Source organism: Sardina pilchardus, chromosome 10 (assembly GCF_963854185.1).
Source record: "Sardina pilchardus chromosome 10, fSarPil1.1, whole genome shotgun sequence".
Lineage (NCBI taxonomy): Eukaryota > Metazoa > Chordata > Actinopteri > Clupeiformes > Clupeidae > Sardina > Sardina pilchardus.
The window spans coordinates 27134569-27158310 of record NC_085003.1 but is presented as its reverse complement, the minus strand read 5'-3'; the positions used below and the strand labels follow the sequence as shown (position 1 = coordinate 27158310).

The following is a 23742-nucleotide window of genomic DNA, read 5'->3' as shown; positions in this document are numbered from 1 at the left end:
TGGGTTCCTCAGCCGCGGATGAGATTGGGTGCGTCAATGACCGATCCTGCTGTATCAAATGCGTTTGAAAGAGGCCTGCACAAAATACAGGATCGTGCTGCATTTTTGGTAGCACCACAATCGATTATATTTGTAAAACGCATTTGAAATTACATCATAATATTAGAAAATGTTCTGTGAAGACTATATTTTTCTCGAGGTGAACGTCAGCGGCGCCGTGGCTTAGTTGGTTAAAGCGCCTGTCTAGTAAACAGGAGATCCTGGGTTCGAATCCCAGCGGTGCCTTTTCCCTGCCGGTCGGATTAATGATAGACTAGCCTAATGATAGGCAATGATAGCCTAATGATGGGCAATTATATCAGGCTACGTGGTTTTGCTGTTTAGGCTACTTTGAAAATAAGTGCAAATAATACACAGCCATTACCACAACAATTTAAACTGCTGTGTTTATTGTGCTATATGGTTATTATGTCCTCAGTGAAAAAATAGAAACTTGCAAGAGTTGCCTAAACCAGTTAAAACACGTCATTTGAGAGTGCAATACAATAATTTACAATGCAAAGTTTATTTAACCACAGACACTGATTCTTAAAAATCTGCATAGGAGAAATACACACACTCACCACATCAATGCCACAGCACTTTTTGAGGCATTGCATTCACTACGATGAACAAGTGTCTGAGATTTATTTTTTTTTATTTTATACCACCATTTCACATTTGCAAAATTGTTGAATAATCATTTGTCATTATCTGTCTCCTTTGCATTAGGACACAGAGACTGTTTTTAATAATGATTGAATTGCACAATATATAGCCTACAGTGGCCTCCACATTTATTGGTACCCCATAAAGATGTGAAAACAATGCAGACAAATTCAACCTTGAAGGAAAGTGAATTTAAAGGGAAAAACAACATTTGCCACAATTATTGGCATCCAGACAATACCAATAAAATGTGTCAGATTCTCCCCCATTTATATTTCAACTTATTTAAGGCAATCAGAATGCATTTTAACCACCAAGCAGTAATCCATGACTTGTTTCATTAAGGTACAAAAGTAAAGTCACACCAAGGTCAAACATCCTTCTTCAACATAAGACAAGATAATTCAAGTAAGGGGGAAGTGTGACCTTGGTTAGTCAAGAAATGGGTAGGCTATGTAAAACATTTGCCTGAAAATGCTAGCCTATTTACAGTTAATAATTACAATTACAATAATTAATAAGTTCCGATGAAATTGTTAGACACTGGAAACAAACCCATATCTTAGGATTTCTTGAGTTTATTTGTTCTTCTCATAAAAAAAAGTTTGCTTCCCTCCAAGTTGGATTTTGAGACTAAAACAGAACCAACAGATTTTTTTTAAATACCACGTTTTACTCATCTTTACCCAGGGGTGCCAATACATGTTGAGGTGCTGTAGGCCTATAGATATAGATATATACAAAAGAAACAAACTTTTGTAAAATAAAGTGTTGTTTCATAACAATAAGAACATGTGGTTTGCAACATTAGTAACTGCGGCAGTGCTCCACGTGTAACCCGCAGCAGAGAGATTCAATAACTCCTGGCACAGCAGAAATGAATGATCAAATTTGGTCAAAAAAAAAGGAGAAAAAAAAAGAAAAAATGTGATAAATACATAATATACACTAATCTAATGATTTTTCTACGTGAGCGATTCAGATTTATTAGAAATAAAACGTATCACCTGATTCTGGACATAAAGTGTGTTTGTACAACTGTAAAACGATTTGACAACACATAAATAGTTACTATATGTTAGATAAAAGCATTAAAAGTGCAACAATGAAGGTGGCATTCGTAACATTTCCAAGAGTTAAGTAGTTTGAGTGGGTTAAGCAGTGTTTATGCCGTGCCTGACTCAAGTGAACTCCCTTGGCAGGTATTGTAGAGAACAGCTGCACCATGTTCTACATGGTAAGGAAGTGAATGAGAGAGACTTAATATTATGCCTGTATTTTTTTTTATGTTCAAAGTGAACACTGGGCAGGTTATACTTAATAAGGCACAGTAAGTCATTATTTGTCAATATCAATACAAGTGGGAAGGCTGAAAAGCAGGGGACACATCTAGAAAACACTGAAAAGGGTGTTAAGATTCAACCAAAACTATGTATTGTTGGCAAGGGTGAAGCAAGAAAAAAGATGAATGCATGTTATGTTATGCTTCCGAAATGCTTCTATTAGATCTTCCTGAAGTTGTGAAGGGCTAAATTCTTGCACATACAATTTTGGTGGCATAAAATTAAGTGTGCATGTATTTATCCTTTTTTTTTCTTGGGAACAAATACCAAACACATTATCAATGTAGTGGCTTAGCTGGAATCATGATACAAAAATAGTGAGAGGTGCTATATTTGCCTCTAGGTCCAAACTTACTGTAATGTGTGCTTGTGCAATTCAGAAGAGATTCATTATATAAACTGGGGTACAAGTGTCTATGGTTTTAAGTTTGAAATAGATACATATTTATATATATATTAAAAAAAACATAAACAAAGTGTCCAAAATGAAACACCTCAAAAAGTCCCAGAGGCATTGCTTGTAGCAGAGGATTTGTCTGTCCAGTCAGTGGGAGTTGTTGCAATAACAATAGGGTCAAGTTGCGGGAAGACCACAAAAAACAACCGCTGTCCCAGGTAGGTAGCCCATTCTGTTAGAAAGCATGGTTAGGGTTGGGGGTTGTGGTTGTTTAGCAATTAGCATACGCTTCACATAATACATAATCACAATAATACATTAACAGCAAACAATACACTACCATTGCAAATGCCTCAATTACAATTACATTTAAAAAGTAGTTTAAAAATGTAAGAGGAATTTACACTGTTTATACTACCACAAGTGTTTACCACTTCAAAAGCATGAACTTATCAACGTAACCTATCAACTTAGACTAGTAATATTGACTATGCTTGTGAAGTAAACAAACATTTATTGACTCACCAATGAAGTCATAGATACACTTGGGCTTTTCTTTCCAATGGACTCCCAGGAAGTAGACAGGCACTCCAGTGAGCATGATGACCAGGCCCACACCACACACTACGGGCTCTGAGTGAAGGCTGAACCCCAGCAGGAGGGCCCAGAACAGCAAGTAAGTGATTGGAACAATCAGGTTTACCTTTGGGCACAACACACAAAATGGCTCCAATGAGTCAAAAGTTGGTCATAAAACATTGAACTGCGCCTCTGAAAATTACATTTGTAGGATGTTGAACATCAAACACATAGTATAACACATCATGGCATGGATGTGCATTACTGGAAGATATTTCATTACCACATTAATTGACTGGTTACTTGATCTCTTCCCTGGTAGAGACTGAGTAGCATGACTGAGTAGCATTAAATACCTTGATGGGCCTAAAGAGGTTAGGCTTTTTCCATCTGTAGTACAGAAGACCAGCAATGGTGACCCCATAAGAGAGGTAGTTAATAAAAGACACATAGTTGATCAGGTTATGAGTCTCCCCGATGCACAAGATGACAATTGAGGCTGTGCACTGTAAAACAAGAACACAAGAGAACGTGAAAATGACAGCACATGAAGGCAAGGGAGAAAAAAGAATGATCAAATTCATATTAAAGGCGTCTTTTTATACAGGAGTGCCTCAATTCTTGTGTTTCTTCTTTGACGACATAAGCCCTATTCGCACGGGATTAGTATTACCTGTGGACCTTTGGTGATTTGTGATAATTGCGGAGAATGCCTGAGATCTTAGTCCCGTGCGAATGTGCCATGTCTGTAATTTGTAAAGTGAAAATTCCGCCGCAAATTACCTACTGTATTTCGCCAAACACAGACGTCCGGTGATAATACTAATCCCGTGCGAATCTGCATCTCAGTGATTGCCATTGCAATTGCATATCTTTTCTACTTTCTGCGTTGTTTTCGGACGTTAGCATACGACATATCCGGGTGTAATGTCAGTGAAAATAGAGTTATTTACAGACTTTGCTTATCCCGTGCGAATGCGCTGCAAGTAACACAGAGGTGGGGTGATAATTTGAAAATGACCAGAGGTCCACAGCTAATACTAATCCCGTGCGAATAGGGCTTTAGAGACCCATTTTGACAGGCATCCTACCTGTATTTTCATTGCAACAAACATTTTTGACCCAGATAAGCGTTCACCTTTCTTTTTTTCTTTCTCTTTCAAAGGAGCCTGTACAAGAATACTATGATAGGTGTACTGGTTACACAAAGTCTGAGTGACTCACAGACACTAGGAGGGCTGGGATAGGTGTACAGCTCCTGAAGTGGATCATGGCCAGTAGACTGGGCAGGTGTCCCTCTCTTGCCCCTGAGAAACACAGCCTGTGCATAGATCACAAACATGTCAGACAACAACATAGATAGTACAACACTAATGAAACAAGCATTGTAAATAAGCCAACATTTTTAATCTGCAATCAAATTTAGAGGAAAGTTGGGAAATAGAGGAACATCATTCACAATAACTACACTATACATACAGTGGCGTTAGAGCCAGATATGACACAGAAACATAGGATATGTGTGCCACATGGCCATGCCAATCGTTCAGTGACACACCTGGATGAGGTGAAGAGGTAGCCGTTGATGCCCCCGAATGTGGACAAAGCCACAGAGATGGGCATGATCGTGGAAAACATGCCCAGAAGCTTCTCCCCGAAGGTCTGCCAGAGAAAGCACACCTACAGTCACCCCAGCTCGCCTCACTAAACTACACTTATAACTGGTAACTTTTAGAGTGAAATCAGTTAGGACTAGGATAACTTAATTTCAGAATATAAAATTGTACGTAATACAACTTCAATGTATCATTACTCATGTAATACCACTAATTAAAACTACAGAGAGCAAAAAAAAAACAAAATAAAAATTGGCAAGATGCAAAATGGCAACTCAGAGCCCTGTTGTCATTCACAGCTGAAAACAGTAGTAATTCCACATGGTGATGTAGGATGGTGTGAGATGTTGGCCGAGCCCCTTCAATAAACCCACACTAGCAGAGGGGCGAGGTGCTCTGTACTCACGACAGCCACAGCATTGGATGCCAGCAGCTCCTCGGGAGACATGGAGGAGAAGTAGGCGATGTTGGTGAGCGTGTAAACAAAGGTCACCAGTGGAATGGAGATGTAAATGGCGCGAGGAAGGTTCCTGATGAGGTAATAATCAATCGACAAGCATCATATGGAGGTCGCCGGACAGAGAGAGAGCCACACTCACACTGCTCTGCTGTGAATAGGCTACTGACAACAGCTTTCTAGTGTGCTAGCAGATTTAATTTATCCATTTTTTAGCAGACGCTTAAAAAAAAAAAAAAAAAAATCCAAAGCGACTTATATATGTCAATTATATACTTCAACAGCAGCCACTCACAAAATGCCTCTTACAAAATATGTGGCTCAAGATGTTTGTTGTGTATAAAAGTGGAACAAAAGCAGTCATTAAATATTAAGCCCATTTTACAGCCAAATCTACAGCAGAGCCTTTTAATTTAAAATGGCAAAAAAATATGGTAATGACATACCGCACATTACATTACAGGGACTATGTTTATTTCAGGGGAAAAGACAATGAATAGATGAGCTGATCTGAAATCGGAGATCATCCAGCCACCTCAAGCATGACGTATTTGACCCACACAGGCAAGCGGTCAGATGCTGAATCACCAATCTGAGCTTTCTGCTGACCTGTGTACTGATTCAAACCCTGTTCTCACCTGCGTGGTTCCACCACTTCCTCGGTCACATAGTTAAGGAAGTTCCACCCACTGAAGGCAAAGGAGGCCTGGAGGAAAGCCAGGGCGATCTCCCCCACTGTCGGACTCTTGAAAAACTCAAAGGCCACATGTGGAGTTAAGCCCTCGTAGTTGCCTGAGTGAAAACCGAGAAGGAAAACACAGCAAATATGAACAACACTGAACAACGAATCTAAAGGAGCAAGCTAGTGCATTTATCATTTATGTAGGCCTTTTCCAATAAACGAACAATGCAAAGATGAGTGTGTCACTATATTAAAATCTAGGCTAGCAAGTGTATTTATCAACCTAGGCCTCTTCCATTTAATGACATGGAACAGGATAGTGTGTCAGGTGATCAAACTGACCTTTACAGATCTGCACCAGCCCCACCACAATGATGAGGCCCAGAGCCATCAGTTTACCCACTGTGAAGATGTCCTGAATACGGGTGGCCATACGCACGCTGTAGCAGTTCACCCAAGTGAGGAACACTGACAAATACACACACACACACACACACACACACACACACACACACACACACACACACACACACACACCAAGGCCAATACATGAGGGCTGTGAAAAAAAATACATCCAATGTATTCAAAAAGCCTCAAAAGGCTTGTGATGCTTTAAGGATTTCTTGGTCATAACTCTTAAACAACAGTTTAACTCTGAAGTAGCAATAATCTTGCCGTACATCAGATAGACTGTAACAACAGCTGGCACAGATCATTATAGTAGAGCAAGATTAAACTAAAAACTCGATAGAGGAAACCCATGGCTTGTGTCGCTAAAACCTCACGGTTTCACAGTTGTTTGTCCAGTGTGCCAAGTCACATTGGCACAGCGACTCAAAAACGTGAGCTGTTGTTGTTGCGGGAAGTCCACTGACGGGCTCTGCATCTTATGAGCGAGCTAGCTAAGAATGTAGTAATGGCCTGTTAGAGAATCGAGGTCTTTTGGATTGTATCAAGCTCATCTGTCACTGTCGCGAGTTCACCCTCCCTCTTGCTCCCTCCCACTGTCTCACCTCTCTCTCTCTCTGTGGCGTGCTGAAATACGGTAGAGGCGGCCTCCTTCGGCCTGCGCTGACAAACGGCTTCCGACCACAGCAGAACAAAGGCAAAACAGATGAGCATGTCCCTGAAGAGGCAGGCCGCTTCCCTCTCTCCCCCCCCGACTCCTGTCCTCTGGTTGTTTTGTTGCGGCCAACAGCTCCGAGAACAAGTGTGAATAATGAGCCCTAATGCGGCAATCACACGCTAGGCCCAGACATCTCTTTTCAAAGGGCCACCATATAGTGAAGTGCTTTTTGGCCTCCTGGTGGGCCTTCTGTCTGGCAGGGCGCTTGCCATACTTCACATGCAGACGCATGATGTAATGCTATGGGGCACTCCCAACATTCACACTCCGGAGCCCAGTATGGAAATAGCGGAGGAACCGTTTCTAGCCAACTTAATTCAGGCCGACTTCACAGAGTGGTCAGTTTATAATAATCTTATAGGACTATCATCAGGGAATACTAATAACTACATAGGACATACTAATAAGGACATACTAATAACACACTAGTAGAACAAACTAATGTTTAAAGCACTGACATACTGATGAGGTCACTGGAGTAGGAGCAAGGACATGTCAAGGACATGTGTAATAGAGTTAAAAAGGCAGTCTGGTATTGTGTGATTTTGACCACTATTAAGCAGCCTTATTGGTGTTTTGGAATCACATTTAAAACTGTGGTGTTTGCTGAACCCAATCAGAAAATTGCATACTGCATGTATCTGTACACGTGAGCCTGAAGGCATTTTTGGGGTTTCTTTGATCTGACGGGATATACCTGTGAAATGATACGTTTGTCTAGTCCCTTGACCGCCTGATCACCTTTACACACACTAACACTGGCAAAGAAGAGCGAGACAAATGTAATGCTCTGTGACATCCAACTGGGAATCCCAGTGCATCATCTATATTTCAGCATGGCTGGCATGAGTTTGCTTCTTCACTTACAGTCACATTATATTATGGGATGATGGCATGACAACAATTCACCTCAGAAACCAGAAACACACTGCCAGGTCTGGCCTTTCGTTTGTCTTCAACATCAAGATTTTAAATGATGTCCATAACATATCCCTTGTACCTCAACATAACAGTTTCAAACCCATTATGATGAAAAGAATGGATAATTGAAAAATTGAAACGGGAATCCCTACATTATGTTCCGTTTAAAAAAAACAAAAATCTCTTCAGATATCACAAAATGCATGTTGTGCATGTCGCTGTACATCGCTGGACCTACTTACATATGCAGGTGGTGGAGAGCATCCGTACGGCAACGTACGGAGGGACACACTCAGGGAAGACGGGCTGCAGCACATAGTTGGAGAAGGTGAGGGCGATGACTGCCAGTGTGGTGGGGTACATGATGAGCACGGCACTCCACAGCAGCAGAAAGCTACAACAGGAGCAGAGGGAGGGCAGAACATTAAAAGAACGAAGAAAATATGCTCAAGGAAACCCGCTGCTCTGTGTGTCCTCAATCTCTCCCTGTTGGTATCCGTACTTGATTGAGCTCCTCAGTGGCACATTCAGTCAGCTGATTAGCTATACTGTTATAAAGCAGTTTATTGGCTGATTAACTGATTTAGCTTACCCAGAACATAATATCACTTTGAGTTATATAGGCAATAGGGATGGAGACTTCAGATTTCAGTTAGTGACTGAAAAGGAGACAACACTTTGCGATTAGGTCTTAGTAGTCATCTTATATTGGACTATTGGGTGTTGAGTTGTAGTGAAATATCTGATGTATCTCAGCAGTGCTTTTGGGCTCCCTGGCGGACTTTTTGTCTGCCAGTATAGTGCCCTCGCCATACTTCAAATGTGGACGCATGATGCGATGCATGAGATTTCAGCTGATTTACCCAATTAGACCTCCAAAGATCTCTGTGACGTAGGAGTAGTCCCCCCCAGACTTGGGGATGGTCACCCCCAACTCGGCATAGCACAGAGAGCCAAGGGCGGCGATGCCCCCTCCGGAGAGCCACACCAGCAGGGCCAGGCCCACTGACCCCGAGTGCTCCAGAACACCCTTTGGCGAGATGAAGATTCCCGAGCCAATGATGTTTCCTGTAGGAGGGGGAAAGTTCAAATATGTACATTCATTTAATCAGCCAAAGAAGACACTTGTAACTCCTGTAAGTTACTCTTCACTGACTTTCTCATTTTCTATGATAACATTTATTACCATTGTTGTACATCGCTTTGGACAAAAGCCTCTGACAAGAGCCATAACCAAAACGATGTAAACATTAACATATCAGTTTGTAGTTTTTTTTTTCCTGCAGTTTATATGAGTTAATTTGATGGTTAAAGTAAGCCACAATAGGCTAGAAAAACTGCTATTTTGTGATGTATAGTGACTTAGACACCAGACAGAAAAATATGTAGACATGATGAAAGAGCCCTAAATTGATGACAAAAACACTTGATCAACTGTCTAAATACTTTGACAGTTACTGCAAATGTAGATACTGAGACAAAATCAATGTCTGCGGAACTGTTCTGGATGCTGCGACTTAAGTTTCAACATCACCCAGCTGTACTAATAGCCGCAGGCCAATTATTTTGCATGTGTGCAGCACACAGGCAGGAGGGGGTGGCCTCCCACAGTGGTCCAGTAAAGGCTGGCCTGAAATGTTAACATTGCTTAGACAGTATCATCCGGTCATAGATTTTGTCAGAAAAGAATGATTTCAGCTTTAGTAAATAACAAGTAGCACAGCGGTCGCCATGCTGAACGTGTCTGTGACTTTAACGGCTGGCCTGCAACAACCTTGTCTCCTTATATTCCCTGTCTCAAGTCTGAAGAAAAACAACAATGGCCAGGATATCCGACATAATGAAAACGGAAACAATAACAGTAAAAAAGTATAACAAACGTAAACTATACATTTGAATAAAAGAAAATGTTTGAAACACACACACTGCGTACTGCACAGCATGTGTTTGTATGTGTCCCTGTACACTCCTCTACCACTACTCTCGTTAGGAAATAGACAAACACTGCTCAAATATTAAAGCAACCTCATCATTAATAAACCTACAGTATGGGTATGGTAAAATGAGACTCCATTAAGAGTCAACATGCATTGCAATACACACTGAGCAACATCAGCATCACTTAACATCAAATCCAGCTGCACCTGATCAGCTCCGACCTCCGACCTCTGACATGGGCTCCTGTGCTCTGTGGGTGCCTCTCATTTGGTCTTTTAAACACCCTCCCTCTCTTCCTCGATCCTCGTCCTCACTGATCTAGATAAAGAATGATGGGGCGGCAACAATGGGAAAGTCTATCCAGTGTTAGTTATAGATCAGTGGGAACGAGCCTCGAGGACCGAGCATCGAGGAGAGCGTTTGAGAGCCACCCTGTGTCTGCCACGAGACCAACTCCAGGAAACTCCAGAGCGTTGGGAACAGGGGAGTGGAGCAGCCCATCACGCTTAAAGCCCAGGCCGGTGCTGCACAGAGCAGCCAAGTGGCAGCGAGCAGCATTACATAACAGGAGGATAAATAATTTACGCCTGCCTGTTGAGAGCCCGCACAGCCACCGGGCGCGAGCAGATTTAAACACTCCCATTGTTACAATACTTGTGCTTCATCCTCACAGGCATGCTGGGATAGCCAGACGTTGTGATCAGGGAAGTCGGTCGCTCACAGTTTGTAGCTGCTTCACATGATCAAGTTTTGCAGACATGATGATTGATGATAGATGCTGAGAGAGAGAGAGAGAGAGAGAGGGGGGGGGGGTGGAGGGAGCTTGTCTGGGTTAGGCTGATGAGTGCCCCACACAGTTGGTGGTCTCTCTCTTCCTCCTTGAGCATCAGCATTCTAAGTGCATTTCAGCACTGTGAAGTCTGGTCCCAGTGGAGGTGTTAAAGCACTGGACCCGGGACATATGCAAGGGGGAGTCTCAGAACAGAAGTCCTCTCTGCAGTCACATATGATGGCAAGTGCCACTGAAGACCATGGCTGCTTCAGATGCTGGAGCACTTGCTGTTAATGCATGCCTGCTCAGATTGGTTTTAAAATGCATTTTCGTTCAGCATAACAGTCAGATGGCAGTGCTCTTGAATCGAGTTTAATTGGGTAAAATAGTAATTTGTCTTGTGACAAAACACAATGTAATAATAGAAATTAAAGTAAGCGCTACACACATATTTTCTGTGCATTACCAAGGTTGCAAAATTGACCTGATCTATTTGTGTTCGGAAAGTCGTGGAGAAAACAATTATGAAGTTCGGTGTTGTTGGGACTTTTTATGTAGGCTATTGCTGAGTTTCTTCTTACCCCATGCAGTACCTACCAAGGTAATCAGCTGTATTCCCAACAATTAAACGTGTAACAAAATCAACTTTATTCAGATGATAACTTTAGCGAAGATGCCATTTAGTAGTATTGCATAATGCGACAGACCTGTCACAGTCTTACCTATGATGATGGTGCAAGCACTGAGAAGTCCTATTTCTTTCTTGAGTGTCACTCGCTCGGGGATATCCTTGATTTTCTTATCTTTCACCATTTTCTGTTGCGCCTCCGGCTCTCGGTTGGCACAAACACTTCTTTTCCGCTTTCCTCCATCCATTTCTGTGAGCACACGAAAAGCTTCAGATCCCTCTCTTGAACTCTCTTCAGTGCATTGATGCATTGTAAAAAGAGTGCGCAGGCGCAGAGGATCGGCCACTGTCCAGGGTAGAATGCTAACTACCCCTCAAGGGAATCGTTCATATAGCCATTAAACTTTCCAAACTGATAGTTGTTCGAAAACACTTTAATGGCTAGTTCAAGTTTGTCTCGACTTTCGCCTGTTTTCAAACCGTCCGCTAAAGAAGAGACTTTGGTTTGATAGGCTGTCCAGCAGCACATTGCGCATCTGAAGTAGGAGCATCCCTGCCACTCTCCAAGTGTTTTCATTCGTTAACGTGCAACGCGCACATAAACCCTGTGACTTGACATCGTATATTTAAGTGTAGATAACATAAAATACTGTAAATAAATAAATAAATAAAAAACCCACAACAATTGGTCAACATCTATTTTTTTATTAAGCACAAAAGGTGTGTATATTCTGATTGACTGCATATAGGCAACCCATTTCCTTTTATTTCCATTTTTTTAACCTTTTACATATGGCAAGACTGTGAAGACAGAGCAAGTCTGCAACCATCATCTTTCATCGTCAGAATCATGACATTGATCGTGCAAGCCAGTGTCCTTGAGTTGTTCCTGGTGCAAATGTTTTTTTTTTTTTTTTTTTACTTTTACATAGAACATACAACACAGAGAATCATTTTAGATCTAGATAGACTAATGATCAAATAAATGGCTAGCATGAAGGCCCCATCTTAACATGCTACTCACTCAAGATGGGTTTAAGGAGTTAAAACCTTTTATCTCATTCATCCATGTATTACAAGTTTAAAGCCCTCTCTCACAAACTCTCATTCCACTCCCTCGTTTCCATACACACACAGCTCTAAAGTTAGCCGCAGTCATGTTAAATTGATGCGATACCTCCTAGTGGAAGAGACTACTCCAGCTCCAGCACAGGGGCAAGCAAAGAGCACGGAGGCCCCTGCGTCTGAGCGTGCACCCCAAACAGGGGCTTCTTCATGCCTCTCTTCGCCTCTAAAGGATCCCCAGAGAGGAATTTAGGAAGTCAAGTCGTGAATTTGTGCTGCAGCTTTTCTCTCGCTCTCCCCCCCCCCCCCTCTCACCAACAGCACAGAGTGCACAATAAGGGGGCCTGGATTCAACTGATCCCCCCCGTTAGAAGGCCAATAAAAAAAGGAGACCTGCTTTGTGAGTCGGCAGGAAGGCCCAAACACTGCCAGCAGTGTGCGGCCCTTAAAGGGAGAAGTCGAGCAGAAAACCAATACATCACAAGAGCCACGAAGGGAAGCAGAGGGGAGCAAAACTAAGATCTATGTGTGAAGGAGGGTGAGAGAGAGGAATAATGAGACAGTCTTCATTTAAAGTGCTAAACCAAATCTATGAGGCCAAAACTGTTTAAAATGCACATAAATAGCCGTGTATCTCTGGGTTAGTTGGGCAAAGGCTTAGCTAGATAACAAAAGGTGAGACACGGTTATCATTGATAACAAAAAGAAAACTTGTTGGTGGTGTCTGGTCCTGGCTGGTAGTCTGACGACGGAACAAAGCAGTCTAGAATGTACTGCAGGAAGTAGATTTCTGAAAGCTTTGGAGAGTAAAGGTTGCAAGTCCTTTCAATGTAGTTTTAGTGTTTTTAGTGTCATATTCATTGGATTGTGTCACTCTGAATTCCACAATGTTAGCATTTTGACTAGGCTTCAGTTTAAGGTCAATGCTCATGTATGTGCCATTTTCATATAAGGATGTATGTGACCTGAATGTAACCTAGTAACTTAGTATTCTGATCCCCACAGAGCGTTAGTTCCGTTTTAAGTCATTCCACCCAGCTGATCCATGACACAACTTACATTCTGATCTGCGGCTCCATCTCATGGCTATTAGTGAAGTTTCACTAACAATCTCACTCACAGAAATCCAGTTCCAGTCCTAAAGCTCCAGCTCATTTTTTGCTTTAAACAAAACAAATGGCTTTAAATTAAAGTGGGGGAAAAACAAGGGCTGGGTATCTTTGTTAGCCTATCATCATGTACCACGGAGGTTAGCCATAAAACTCTTTTCTATGATATGTTAATGAGAATTTAATTGAATTTCCCCTTGGGGATCAATAAAGTATCTATCTATCTATCTATCTAAAACAACGTGTGAGTGTGGTTTGGGGGAGGGGAGGGGGGTATGGTACCTACCTAACTAGCCTACCGAGCCAGTTTTTACTTTAGTTTACAAGTCTTTTTCTCTTGTTTTATTTGTAAAACTGAAATGACCCTATGGAAACTAGTATAGTCAACGTGGTTCTGGCCAACACAAAACAAAACTGCACCAACACACAACACTCCAGTCACATTGGCCTGTACTGTCCCAGCCTGTTCCATACTATTCAAACTCAGCAGTCATACAGTTTCCGGGTCATCAATCTGTGTGTAATATGCGTGTATATCTCCCAATGGGGTTGAAGGATCCTTGTCAAACTTTTCACACCTGAATGGCCAAGTATGCAAGGCAATGTACTCAAAGGTCATGTCAACTATTTGTGTGATGTTCCCTAATTGGCTTGACAGATCTTTATCAAACCTTGCACACTAGTTCATAACTACTAGAAGACTAGATGCACTGATTACGCACTCATGGTAGATGAGTTTGTTTTCATTTTTACATTAAATGGTTAAAAGCAGAATGATATTTAAATCGTAAGTCATGGTTGCCAAAGCCATATCAAAATAATGGATTCCTTTTGTCCTCACAGATTAAACATAAATGTATGATTGATTAATAGATTCATACTAGGCCATGTTGCACATACTGGAGTGGTTTAATATTCAGGACTTTAAACATTAATTTCTCAAACTGCATCTCAACATAGACTTCAGTAATAAATAATTAAAGGCTCAAAGCCTGATCCATAGACATAGGCAATAGCTTCCAAGGACACTAAAGGTCTTAAGTGAGTTAAAGACTTAGTTTAAGGTCTTCAGTGAGCTAACCACAATGAATCTATAGATATTTAGCGACGCCCTGCACATCGCACGTCTTTAACCTCAAGTTGACTATATGTCAGACCAGTGGTTTGTGGAAGAATCCCCAAATGTGTTGAGCTGTGGCCTGCCCGACTGTGGGCTCAAGGTCACTGGTCGAGGCTTGGCTGAGTTGGTGGATGGAGGAGTATCGCTGCAGAAGGGCCAGAGCCTTCACCTTTCCCACTCCAGGGATCTGCTGGACCAGAGCCAACACCACAGGATCCAGCAGCCTGGAGATGCTCTTCCTGCGGAAAGGGTTCTCCTTGTTTTCCCCGTGGACCTGTTGGGGAGGGTGACATTTCTATTACTGAAGGCCATTGCACTTCTGAGCACAGCGAATCAAAACCTTCCTCTTCGACAAACACCTCTCTAAACAGGCAATATGTTCCTACCAACAGTTCTCTTTCAGATCGTTTACTCCGTACAACACAGTACAGGACATAACACACTAGTGTGTCTATGTGAAATCCCATACTATCCGTGTTGTACCTCGTTCCTCTTTCTCGGAAAACAGTGGCTATATGCCTTATACCTTACCCTATAAGTACCATTCTGTTAGGCTATATGCCTATATACCTTACCCTATAGGTACAGTAGTTAGATTTTAGTGATTTTCTGTATGTCATACTTTCTCTTGTCTCTTGTCTCAGCCACAGAAATATCTGAGATAGAATGTTTACTGTAAACAGACAGGACGCCAAATGGTGTGCCTAGCTAATTGCTCATCCCAGAAGAGACACCTTAACTGAATCTTCCCAAGAAGGCCATACCACCACCCATTTCCCCCCTTTTGTCTACCCCAGACGTGAATGTGTATTAGGGCATTATGACTATAACTAGTGATAAATTCAGAATGTGTACATCCACATTCCTACACCATCATTTTCTACAGTCATTGGCCCAAGTTCTCTGATTACAACCATGTTTGCACTGTGTAAAACAGTGTAGCTGTATTGTGGAGTGAAACATTATTAATGACAAAACAATCAGCCTACCAACTGAGAGATAAGCTGCGAGGCCTCTACTGGGTTTAAGACAGGCAGCAGGTTCAGTCCCAACTCCAGCACCACAAACTTCTGTAAGGCGCTGAAGTATTGTTCACTGAGACGTGTCTTCTCTACTACAATAATCCCCTGAAGACTGCTATTAGCCTGAAAGACAATGAAGCATGTTAAAAGCAAAAAGGCAGGTTACAAATGGGAGGAAATCCGAAATCTGAAAACTGACCGAAATGACTGAAATTGTAGTTAACAGAGTGTCAAGAGATACTGTAGTTTGTTGATGATATTGGAGTATAAACATAGGCGTGTGGTGGCGTGGGTGTGTAGGTTGGCTACCATCCAAGTGTGACCCCCCAACTTACATTTCGGAAGCGAACAATCTTCCTTTTGTATGTGTTGCCAGCCACTATATCGCTCTCTGATACATACAGGATACAGCTCTTGTCTGAAAGATGAAAATCAACAACGCCGAGAAGTTCCTCGAAAATGATCTTAACGTTTCCTAGAGGAGATGAGGAAAAATATCGTCATAGCTAGTCAGTAATAGTACATAATAGGCATAGCTGCTGCTAGCTAGTCAGTTTGTTTACTTCACAGTGTAAATCTAGAGAGACTACAAGCAACTTGTTAGATGTTCCGTAGTCATTTCCAAAACTCTTAATCGCAGTCATATTGAAACATATTAATATGTATTGATATGCATAATTATGCCCAAACGACGGAAGTAATAGCATCATAACCTGACATTACCTTTGAAGCCTTGTACCAGCACAGAGCCTCTCCACTTTTCGTTAGCAATTATATATCCATACGGCGGTATGGCATTGACAACTGCTTTAGACTCCATCGCATAGACTAAATATTAACGTTGTATTACAGCCACAGCCGTTCTACATATCCCCTTATGAAACATAGCTGGCTAATAACTCAACTTTACCATGCTATAAAGTAAACTACCTACAAAACCAAGCAGGAAAACATAAATCCCGCCACTGTGAAATTTCACTGAGATCTCACGAGATTTTAGATGCGCTCGTTTGATTGGCTGTATGCTTGCCATTTAAACGATTGAATGTTGCTGCAAGTACTACAACGCTCAACAGACAGTTTAATTAGATTACACATGACACATTTGTGGACAAGGCTCATTGACATCTGAACCCACGATCAGACTGTGTGTTCGTGTTATCGACTGGAGTGATTAAGGTTAGTTCTTCTCTTTTGTGTTTGCTGGACGAACCAATTTGCTCACGTGAAATTATGGCACATTACAACTTCACCTGCAGCCATAGCTGAATATCGTACAGCTATAATTTGTCCAACTTGCAAGCTTTGCAGAGCATTGATGTAATTTGCATTTAAACAGCCGTGGGCAGATGAATGTGCTGTTTGTGAAATGTATGGATATGTTTGTGTCAAAACTGAGTGCTTGCAGCACTGTGGGTGTGCGCCGAGAGTGGCATGCCCGGACAAAATCTCCTTTGGAAAATCAGCTGTTGTGACTGCAGTGTAGGCTACAGATTGAACGTATAACTCTGCTTCACATAATTGCATGTAGTATAACACGACAATGGATGAAATGATAAGCAAAGCAAAGCCAAACAGCTGCATGCTAAATATAATTCAATTAAAATAAGTTGATTAATAAAGTAGATTGGGCTGTTTAATGGACGAATCAGCCTGAACGCTTGATAGTTGCAGCGTTTGAGGTCTCCATAGGCCTAAGGCTTTATGATCATTGCTATAAAGTTTGTTTTGTTGATTACTGGGATAATGATGGTCATAATCACTATTGAGCAATTAATGGTCAATTTACAATGGCATCTCTCTGTCTCTTTTCACCTTGCTTTGTACTTTAGATGCAGATCTGGGTATCCCGTTTGGCACTGTGGAGGCTCGTATTGGTAATATGCACCCAGTGGGGCACAGCGGGGGCCCTTTTTGACTGGCTGAAGGAAACACCAAAACCAACCCCTGCCCCACCACCAGCTGGCCCAGCTGCTGGACCAAATGACCCGCCCACCTTTGAAATGCATGTGGTAGATGAGAAGTTTCTTGCTGAGGGCAATATGATGCAACTTAGCCCTCTAGACAGTTGTCATTTGCGGGTGGGTAATGTCTTTGCAATCAATTAGGTCATCCTACAATGCCTTTTTGAAAGGCTATCCATACATATTCAGAGATTGTCACAGTATGTCTTCCTCACAATTGAAGGGTTTGTCATCAACCAGGTTATCAGTCAGCTGAGGTCGACTTGTGATGGTTTGTCAGAGGAGAGTCTGGCCAAACTGGGTGTGGCACTTTTTAACTGCCAGGCGGAGGTGGAGGGTCGGAAGACTTACCCCTGCACAGAGGAAATGGTAAGTCGAGGTGTTTGGCCGTCTTCAGCCAGTTTCCTATTCAACGTTAAAGTCTGTGTTTTAAGTGGTTTCTTTAATCCAGCAAATTATAACAGTGTGACTGCAATTAAAGACCATCTCTTGTACTGATACATTTCTTTTCTTGTCTTTTATTCATTTATTTATTTATTTATTTATTAAAAAAAGCTGTAACCTTGTAAAATTCTAACATGAAAGCCACAGTCGTGAGATATTGCATGTGTGTGTGTGTGTGTAGAATTTTTTTTAAACATTTTTTTACGTGTGATCTTTGCCATTCTCCTTCTCCACAACCCTGGATCCTTCTCTTCAGTCCTTAAAAGAGTGCACTGTCAACATGGATTCCGACACCTGGAATGCTTACCACATCGTGAGCAACAGGGCGCGCTCCGTGTGCTACGCCACTCGGCAGCAGCACTTCAGGCGACGGGCCGAGCTCACGGTCAACGCCCTCATAGCCACGGCAACCAGCCAACTTGATGCCATGGAGGACCTGAAGGTCTGCATTATGATTTTTAAGTTGCCATTTCTCTTTTGCTATGGCTTTCTCTGCTTGGCTTGTGTCTGAATCTGATTAACCTCACAGTTTTCCCTTTACTGTGTTTGTTCTACGATGATGTACAGTGTTCGTTTAGGATTATATTCATATTTATTTCGGATTTGTTTGCTATTTTGATGCATGCTCCTCAAGGTTTCAGTAAATGGTGTTGCATATTCATTTGTGTTTGTAGGAAGGCCAGAAAGAACTGCGTGATCTGACCGCAGCATCTCTTGATAAGTTGCTCGATGGGCACAACGTCCTACAGCTCCAGCAGGGGGCGCTCAGAGATGGTCAGGAACAGCTTGACGCCTCCATCAGTGCCAACCTACAGACACTGGCACAGGAGAAGGCCCTCATCAGCACCGGGCAAGAGCTGGTGGCACAACTAATCCAGGGCATCTCTCAGAGAATGGGTAAGAATGGGTCAATATACACATACATGCGACATACATGCGACATACAGTCAGAGTACTAAGAGAACAAATACATAATCCACAACAGTAGTGACCGAAGAAACCACCTTGAAGCTTTTAGGTGTGTTATTTTGATATTGTGGATTGTAAAACAAAAAACAAACCTGTAATACCTATATTTCTGGTCTCTGTCTGTGTCCCCTCCTACTTCTGTAGAGAACGTGAGTGAGCAGCTGCAGACTCAAGGTTCTGAGGTGCAAGATGGTCATCAGGCTATTCTGGATGACCTGGCAGAAGTTCGAGGCCGTGCCCAGGACATCTACAGTAAAATTCGTGAGTGCTCTCACAGCAGCAACTCAAATGTTACATTTGTATACTGAGACCAAGGTCCCGTAGGGTAACATCAAGAAAATGTGTAATAGTCTTCCATTATATAATTTATCTAACCCATATTTATTTTGCCCACTTGCTGTAGTTTGCAATCTAGAAATGCTGGTGTATCTTCTGATCCTAATGACCGTCTTTAGTTGGTGTGCTTACCCATCATCCTTTGCATTTGCAGAGGACAACATGGTTGGGTTCCTGCAACAGCAGAATGACACGGCACGGTTCTACTCTGAGCTCATGGGGAAGCTGGAGCGCATGAACGGCACCCTGGGATACTTGCTGCTCTATTTGGACAACATGCAGGGACGACTGGAGGACCGCCTACACGTCATCCAGAGATACCTGGGATGGGCAGGTATTGCACATGTTACAAACCCAGAAAAAAACAATGGCATCTTGGTATTAAATAAACTGCATTCACTGATGCATTTATTCCTATTGCACTCTACCCTTCTTAATTTGTTTCCTAGAATGGTTGTGAGAATTGCTGTCAAAAAGCTTAAACTGTTTACCATGTAAGTCGCTTTGGCAAAACGGTGTCAGCCAAATGTAATGGAATGTAATGGTACAAGACTAAGGGCCGATCTCATTTCTAAATTCTACCCCTACCCCTTCCCCTACACCTTTCCCCTTGCCCTTGCTCATACCCCTCTGTTTGGAGTGTGCCTCTGAAAAATCGTTGTTTGGAGGGGTATATACCCCTACCACTTTCCCCTACCCCTCTGCCTTCATGGAAATTGGGACATTCCTACCCCTACACGTGAACGTGCAAAGCAGAGGGGTAGGGGAAAGTGGTAGAGCAAAGGGGTGTAATGGGATTGGGCCTAACCCTCTTTGTATTTTCTCTTCAACCTACTGTCTAATACTATAGAGGCCCTCAATTTTGAGTATGGATGTTGTATATAAAATTCTGTTTGTGGTGAGATTTGGAATTTTAACGACTGGATTTGTCACCTACAGGTTTGAATATTCGCGCTGTCTGGACCTGTGTGGTGCATGCTGGGTACTTCCTGTTGAGCGCCGTGCTGCTGTCCTTCCTTCAGTGCCCCACGTTCTCTCGTCTCTCTCTTATGGTCACTGTGCCCCTCAACGCTGTCGCAGATGTCAACCAGCAACCGGCCTTCGACCTGTTCACACTTACACTCCTGCTGTTCACGCTTTCCTTAGGTGTGTGTGTGTGGTGTGTTTTTTTTTTTTTTTTTTTTCCTTCGTTTTCTTTTTATGAAATTAATTCAATTCAATATTCGCTTCAGAAATAACTTTAGGCACAGAAACGTCCCCTGCCTGCTTTAAGCCTTGTAGTAATTGTCTGCTCTGCTCTGGTAGGACGCTGGTGTGTACTGCAAGTGCTGTGGGTAGTGTCCAGGATTAAGGGGGACACAATGAGCCCCCCTCCAGTGGCTCTGTGTGCTCCTCCAGGCAAAGTGATTGAAGAGGATGTCCCATTTCACGAGTATGAGTCTCGTCCATCGTCGACTCCTAAGAAGTGAGTCACCAACCGTGTGTGTGTGTGTGTGAGTGTGAGTGACTGAGTGAGCAAGACAAACAGTTACTTTTGCTTGGTTCACACTACCAAGCCAGATCCATGTTATTCATTTGATGTCAACTGTTGTAATCCACATAAAATCCGACTTTTACATTCTGATTTGGGCCACTTCATATGTGGTCTAAATCCGATACAGGTTTGGTGTTTTGCAATACGACATGCAGTCTGAACAGAATTCATGGGACTCTTACATTCTTGATTGACATTCATCAGAATTTTGTGCAGGCGGAATTTCAGACATTTTACTGTAGCACTGAGGAGTTGAGAGCTCTGATGTGTGCTATAACATCACTCCATGGAAACGAGAGCTACAAAGGTAGTCAGTTGAGTTAGCTGTATGCTATGCGTTCGTGCGTGTGTTTGTTTTGCGCATGCAGGTCAGTTCAGGATCCATTATCAGTCCTTTTGGGGTACGAATATGATACTGGCCACAAAACGGTGTGAACAGCTCAAATTTGGATTTCTGAAATCAGCATTAAGAATTGCAGTGTGACCCTAGCCTTTGAATCATTCATTACTATTGTCCAAATTATTTATTTATTTAATAAGTGCAATTGTGTACCCCGCCATTTTTATTTTATTTCTTTTGTAGGGAATACCTGGACAGTGGCACAGGATTGGAAATTGATGGTCAAATCAGCTTCATGGCGGGTGTGTAACTTTGTGGACTCCCCCCCCCCCCCCCCCCCCACTTCTGATCATGCAACTCTATATTATCCCTATAATATGAACCCTTATTGCTGCGGGCTGTACCTGCTGCCCCTTCTAAAGCTACGGCCTTTAATGTGCTCACTTCTCTCCTAGGTGACCCCAGTATGGTGGCTCTGTCTCCCCCGCAACCACAATGGCGGTCTCGATTTGGCGGACCAAGCCTGTGCACAACAAACCATTCAACGCCTGTGGTTAAAAACAAGCCTAGTCTATCTGGAGTAAGTGCAGTAGAGAAGAGACCCGTTAACAATCTGGCTTTTGGGTCCCCCAACACAACTCTTTGGGGAAATTGGCTTATTTGTCGTTCCACCTTTGAGTTAGATAAGAGGACACACGGCCTTCTTTTATCTGTGTGTAGCAATCCAGGCTTTTAATGTGCTGTAAAAATGGAGGATGTACTGAGCAAAGGACCCTCACAAACTGACGGGAAGACCCTAGTCAGCTTCACATACTCGTGTCCATTAGAAACACTTCTCTGCTTCTGTTTCATTTGACAGGTTGTCTTTGAGAATATTGCCCAACGGAATCTTGCAGGGGTCCTGGACACGGTTGACCAGTCTTGTAATTCCAGCATGAATCACTCCAGTGCCAGCAATGGGTAACACATCAGACTCATTTCCCATAGTCACAAGGGACTAGTCTCCAATGTGTTTCAGTGAAATGCCAGTTGATTACATGATTTAATTAATGAAGGTCTACAGTGGGTAACTGTATTGTTTTTTGCCGTGCCGTCATTGTGATCTCTACGATTCCACAAGAATTTCATTTAAATGGCAATAAATCTATCTACATGTAATTGGGCAGGTTTGGAAATGGGACTGAATCGGCGCTTGGATCTATTTTTATTATTATTATTATTATTATTATTAATAATCTTCGAGCTTGCCATAACATTTAGCATTCTCTCCTCCTTTAGCTCAATTTCAGGACGTCCTCTGTGTGGTGGGACCACAAAGCTGGGGCACCCCTGTAAGAAGAGAGCTGTGCTGGGCCAGGACTTCTGCCGTGTTCATGAGGCCGGCCACATGTCTCACAACTGACTCTGATGTTGTTCCATTACGTTCCCTGCCTAAAAGGCATAATGAAGGCACAACTTTATGTATTTTTAATCATGCTTTTAACTAGGGTTTTGTAACGTTTGTCTATTTATATTTATGGTTTGACCCCACTTATCCTCTGAAATTGTATATTCTGTATTTTATTAAGTGTTTTTTCCTTTTGGGGGGGTTAGGTGCATTTTTGTGTGGAATGTGCTGTAAATTCAATAAATTATTTTGCTTGTCTGGTACATGTTGTTGATATGTGCTACTATTAGGGCCCATTTCCTGGCTTGATCGCTTAGCATTTCTAATGAACTGTCTTGTATTCCTTCAGCTCCAAGAGATTGCTGTCAGAAGTTTTTTGTTTGCGGTATTTTTTTTAATTACACAACCAATCTTAAAAGGATATCCCACCATTTGGGGAATTAAGCTCATTTTCCACCTCCCTTCGAGCAAAACAATTGATATTTACCTTTTTCCCATTCATCCAGCCATGCTGTGAGTCTGGCGATACAAGCTCCAGCCTAGCATAGATCATTGAATCGGTTTAGACCAATAGCATCTCGCCTGCTAGCTTTAGAAAACAATGATCAATGACCACCAAATTTCTCAAGGCCATATCTTGTCATAAACACTTAAACTGCTGTTGACTGTTTAATAGTTGATAACTGTTGGAAATAAGTGTCTCATACTTTCACCCCTATTTTGAATGTGTTATGACCGCCGCGTAGTGTGGGGGAGAGTAATAGTGTGTGTTCAAGAGGCAAATGCAATAAAAAAAAAAATGATAAAGACTGAGTTTGATGAGATTAGGTATTGGCTTGTGGATAGAAACTCTCTGTCTAATGTCACAACATTGAGCTGCTTTGAACTCCTGCTTAACTGCTTGGCCCCCTCATTGCTGCTTGCAATACCATCAATACACAATCATTTTCCATCTAATTTATTTTACATACAAGTACATAAGTTGATATTAATGGAATCTTGTCACAGTGCCTTATAAGAAAAAAAAATATGTAGGCCTACTGGCAAAGAACAGACTACGCAGCATTCTAATAAAAAAAAAACAACTAATGAACATTATAATTTCATCTACATTCAAATTCAAAGCATGAAAATAAAATGCTACACTCACAGCTGTTCTGAGAAACTCCTTGGGTGAGTGGCAGAGTTCACCCCCTTTCTCTCTGTGGCTTGTCGAAGGCCGCGGTAACTGAATGCATAGAGGACTGGATTTACACAGCTGTTGATGAAAATAAGGCTCTTTACA

At 42.2% G+C, this 23742-nt stretch overlaps 3 protein-coding genes and 1 non-coding gene across 4 annotated transcripts; 2 read left to right on the top strand and 2 right to left on the bottom strand.

Annotated features, from left to right (window-relative positions):
* The first annotated feature begins 211 nt into the window (after positions 1-211).
* trnat-agu (transfer RNA threonine (anticodon AGU)) lies at positions 212-285 on the top strand. The gene has a single exon. It is a non-coding gene; the product is annotated as a tRNA-Thr (tRNA).
* A 1949-nt stretch (positions 286-2234) lies between these two features.
* Positions 2235-11391, bottom strand: slc7a10b (solute carrier family 7 member 10b). The gene is made up of 11 exons (XM_062547407.1): positions 11262-11391; positions 8693-8897; positions 8072-8223; positions 6125-6250; positions 5739-5892; positions 5050-5173; positions 4586-4689; positions 4252-4348; positions 3384-3533; positions 2974-3151; positions 2235-2680 (listed from the first exon to the last, which is right to left on the bottom strand). The coding sequence occupies exons 1-11, from the start codon at positions 11350-11352 to the stop codon at positions 2547-2549; spliced, it is 1515 nt and encodes a 504-aa protein (XP_062403391.1). The 5' UTR covers positions 11353-11391; the 3' UTR covers positions 2235-2546.
* A 2757-nt stretch (positions 11392-14148) lies between these two features.
* faap24 (FA core complex associated protein 24) lies at positions 14149-16417 on the bottom strand. Its single transcript, XM_062547226.1, has 4 exons — positions 16207-16417; positions 15819-15958; positions 15451-15606; positions 14149-14735 (listed from the first exon to the last, which is right to left on the bottom strand). Exons 1-4 carry the CDS (start codon positions 16301-16303, stop codon positions 14493-14495), a joined length of 636 nt encoding a protein of 211 aa, XP_062403210.1. The 5' UTR covers positions 16304-16417; the 3' UTR covers positions 14149-14492.
* An 88-nt stretch (positions 16418-16505) lies between these two features.
* On the top strand, positions 16506-22720 carry bmb (brambleberry). The gene is made up of 13 exons (XM_062548268.1): positions 16506-16662; positions 17316-17564; positions 17688-17816; positions 18148-18333; positions 18566-18788; positions 19005-19121; positions 19351-19530; positions 20136-20342; positions 20502-20661; positions 21314-21372; positions 21526-21650; positions 21930-22030; positions 22349-22720. The coding sequence occupies exons 2-13, from the start codon at positions 17316-17318 to the stop codon at positions 22470-22472; spliced, it is 1860 nt and encodes a 619-aa protein (XP_062404252.1). The 5' UTR covers positions 16506-16662; the 3' UTR covers positions 22473-22720.
* The last annotated feature ends 1022 nt before the right edge of the window (positions 22721-23742 follow it).

Excerpts from the sequence above, each read along its gene's own strand:
- bmb (XM_062548268.1), top strand. The coding sequence starts at position 17,316 with ATGCAGATCTGGGTATCCCGTTTGGCACTGTGGAGGCTCGTATTGGTA. Across the intron at positions 19,531-20,135 it reads GAGATACCTGGGATGGGCAG|GTTTGAATATTCGCGCTGTC; the intron begins GTATTGCACATG and ends TGTCACCTACAG. Across the intron at positions 20,343-20,501 it reads GCTGTTCACGCTTTCCTTAG|GACGCTGGTGTGTACTGCAA; the intron begins GTGTGTGTGTGT and ends CTGCTCTGGTAG.
- faap24 (XM_062547226.1), bottom strand. The coding sequence starts at position 16,303 with ATGGAGTCTAAAGCAGTTGTCAATGCCATACCGCCGTATGGATATATA. Across the intron at positions 15,607-15,818 it reads AGATTGTTCGCTTCCGAAAT|GCTAATAGCAGTCTTCAGGG; the intron begins GTAAGTTGGGGG and ends ATTGTCTTTCAG. Across the intron at positions 14,736-15,450 it reads CGCAGCTTATCTCTCAGTTG|GTCCACGGGGAAAACAAGGA; the intron begins GTAGGCTGATTG and ends CCTCCCCAACAG.
- slc7a10b (XM_062547407.1), bottom strand. The coding sequence starts at position 11,352 with ATGGTGAAAGATAAGAAAATCAAGGATATCCCCGAGCGAGTGACACTC. Across the intron at positions 4,690-5,049 it reads CATCCAATGCTGTGGCTGTC|ACCTTCGGGGAGAAGCTTCT; the intron begins GTGAGTACAGAG and ends TTTCTCTGGCAG. Across the intron at positions 4,349-4,585 it reads TACCTCTTCACCTCATCCAG|GCTGTGTTTCTCAGGGGCAA; the intron begins GTGTGTCACTGA and ends ATCTATGCACAG.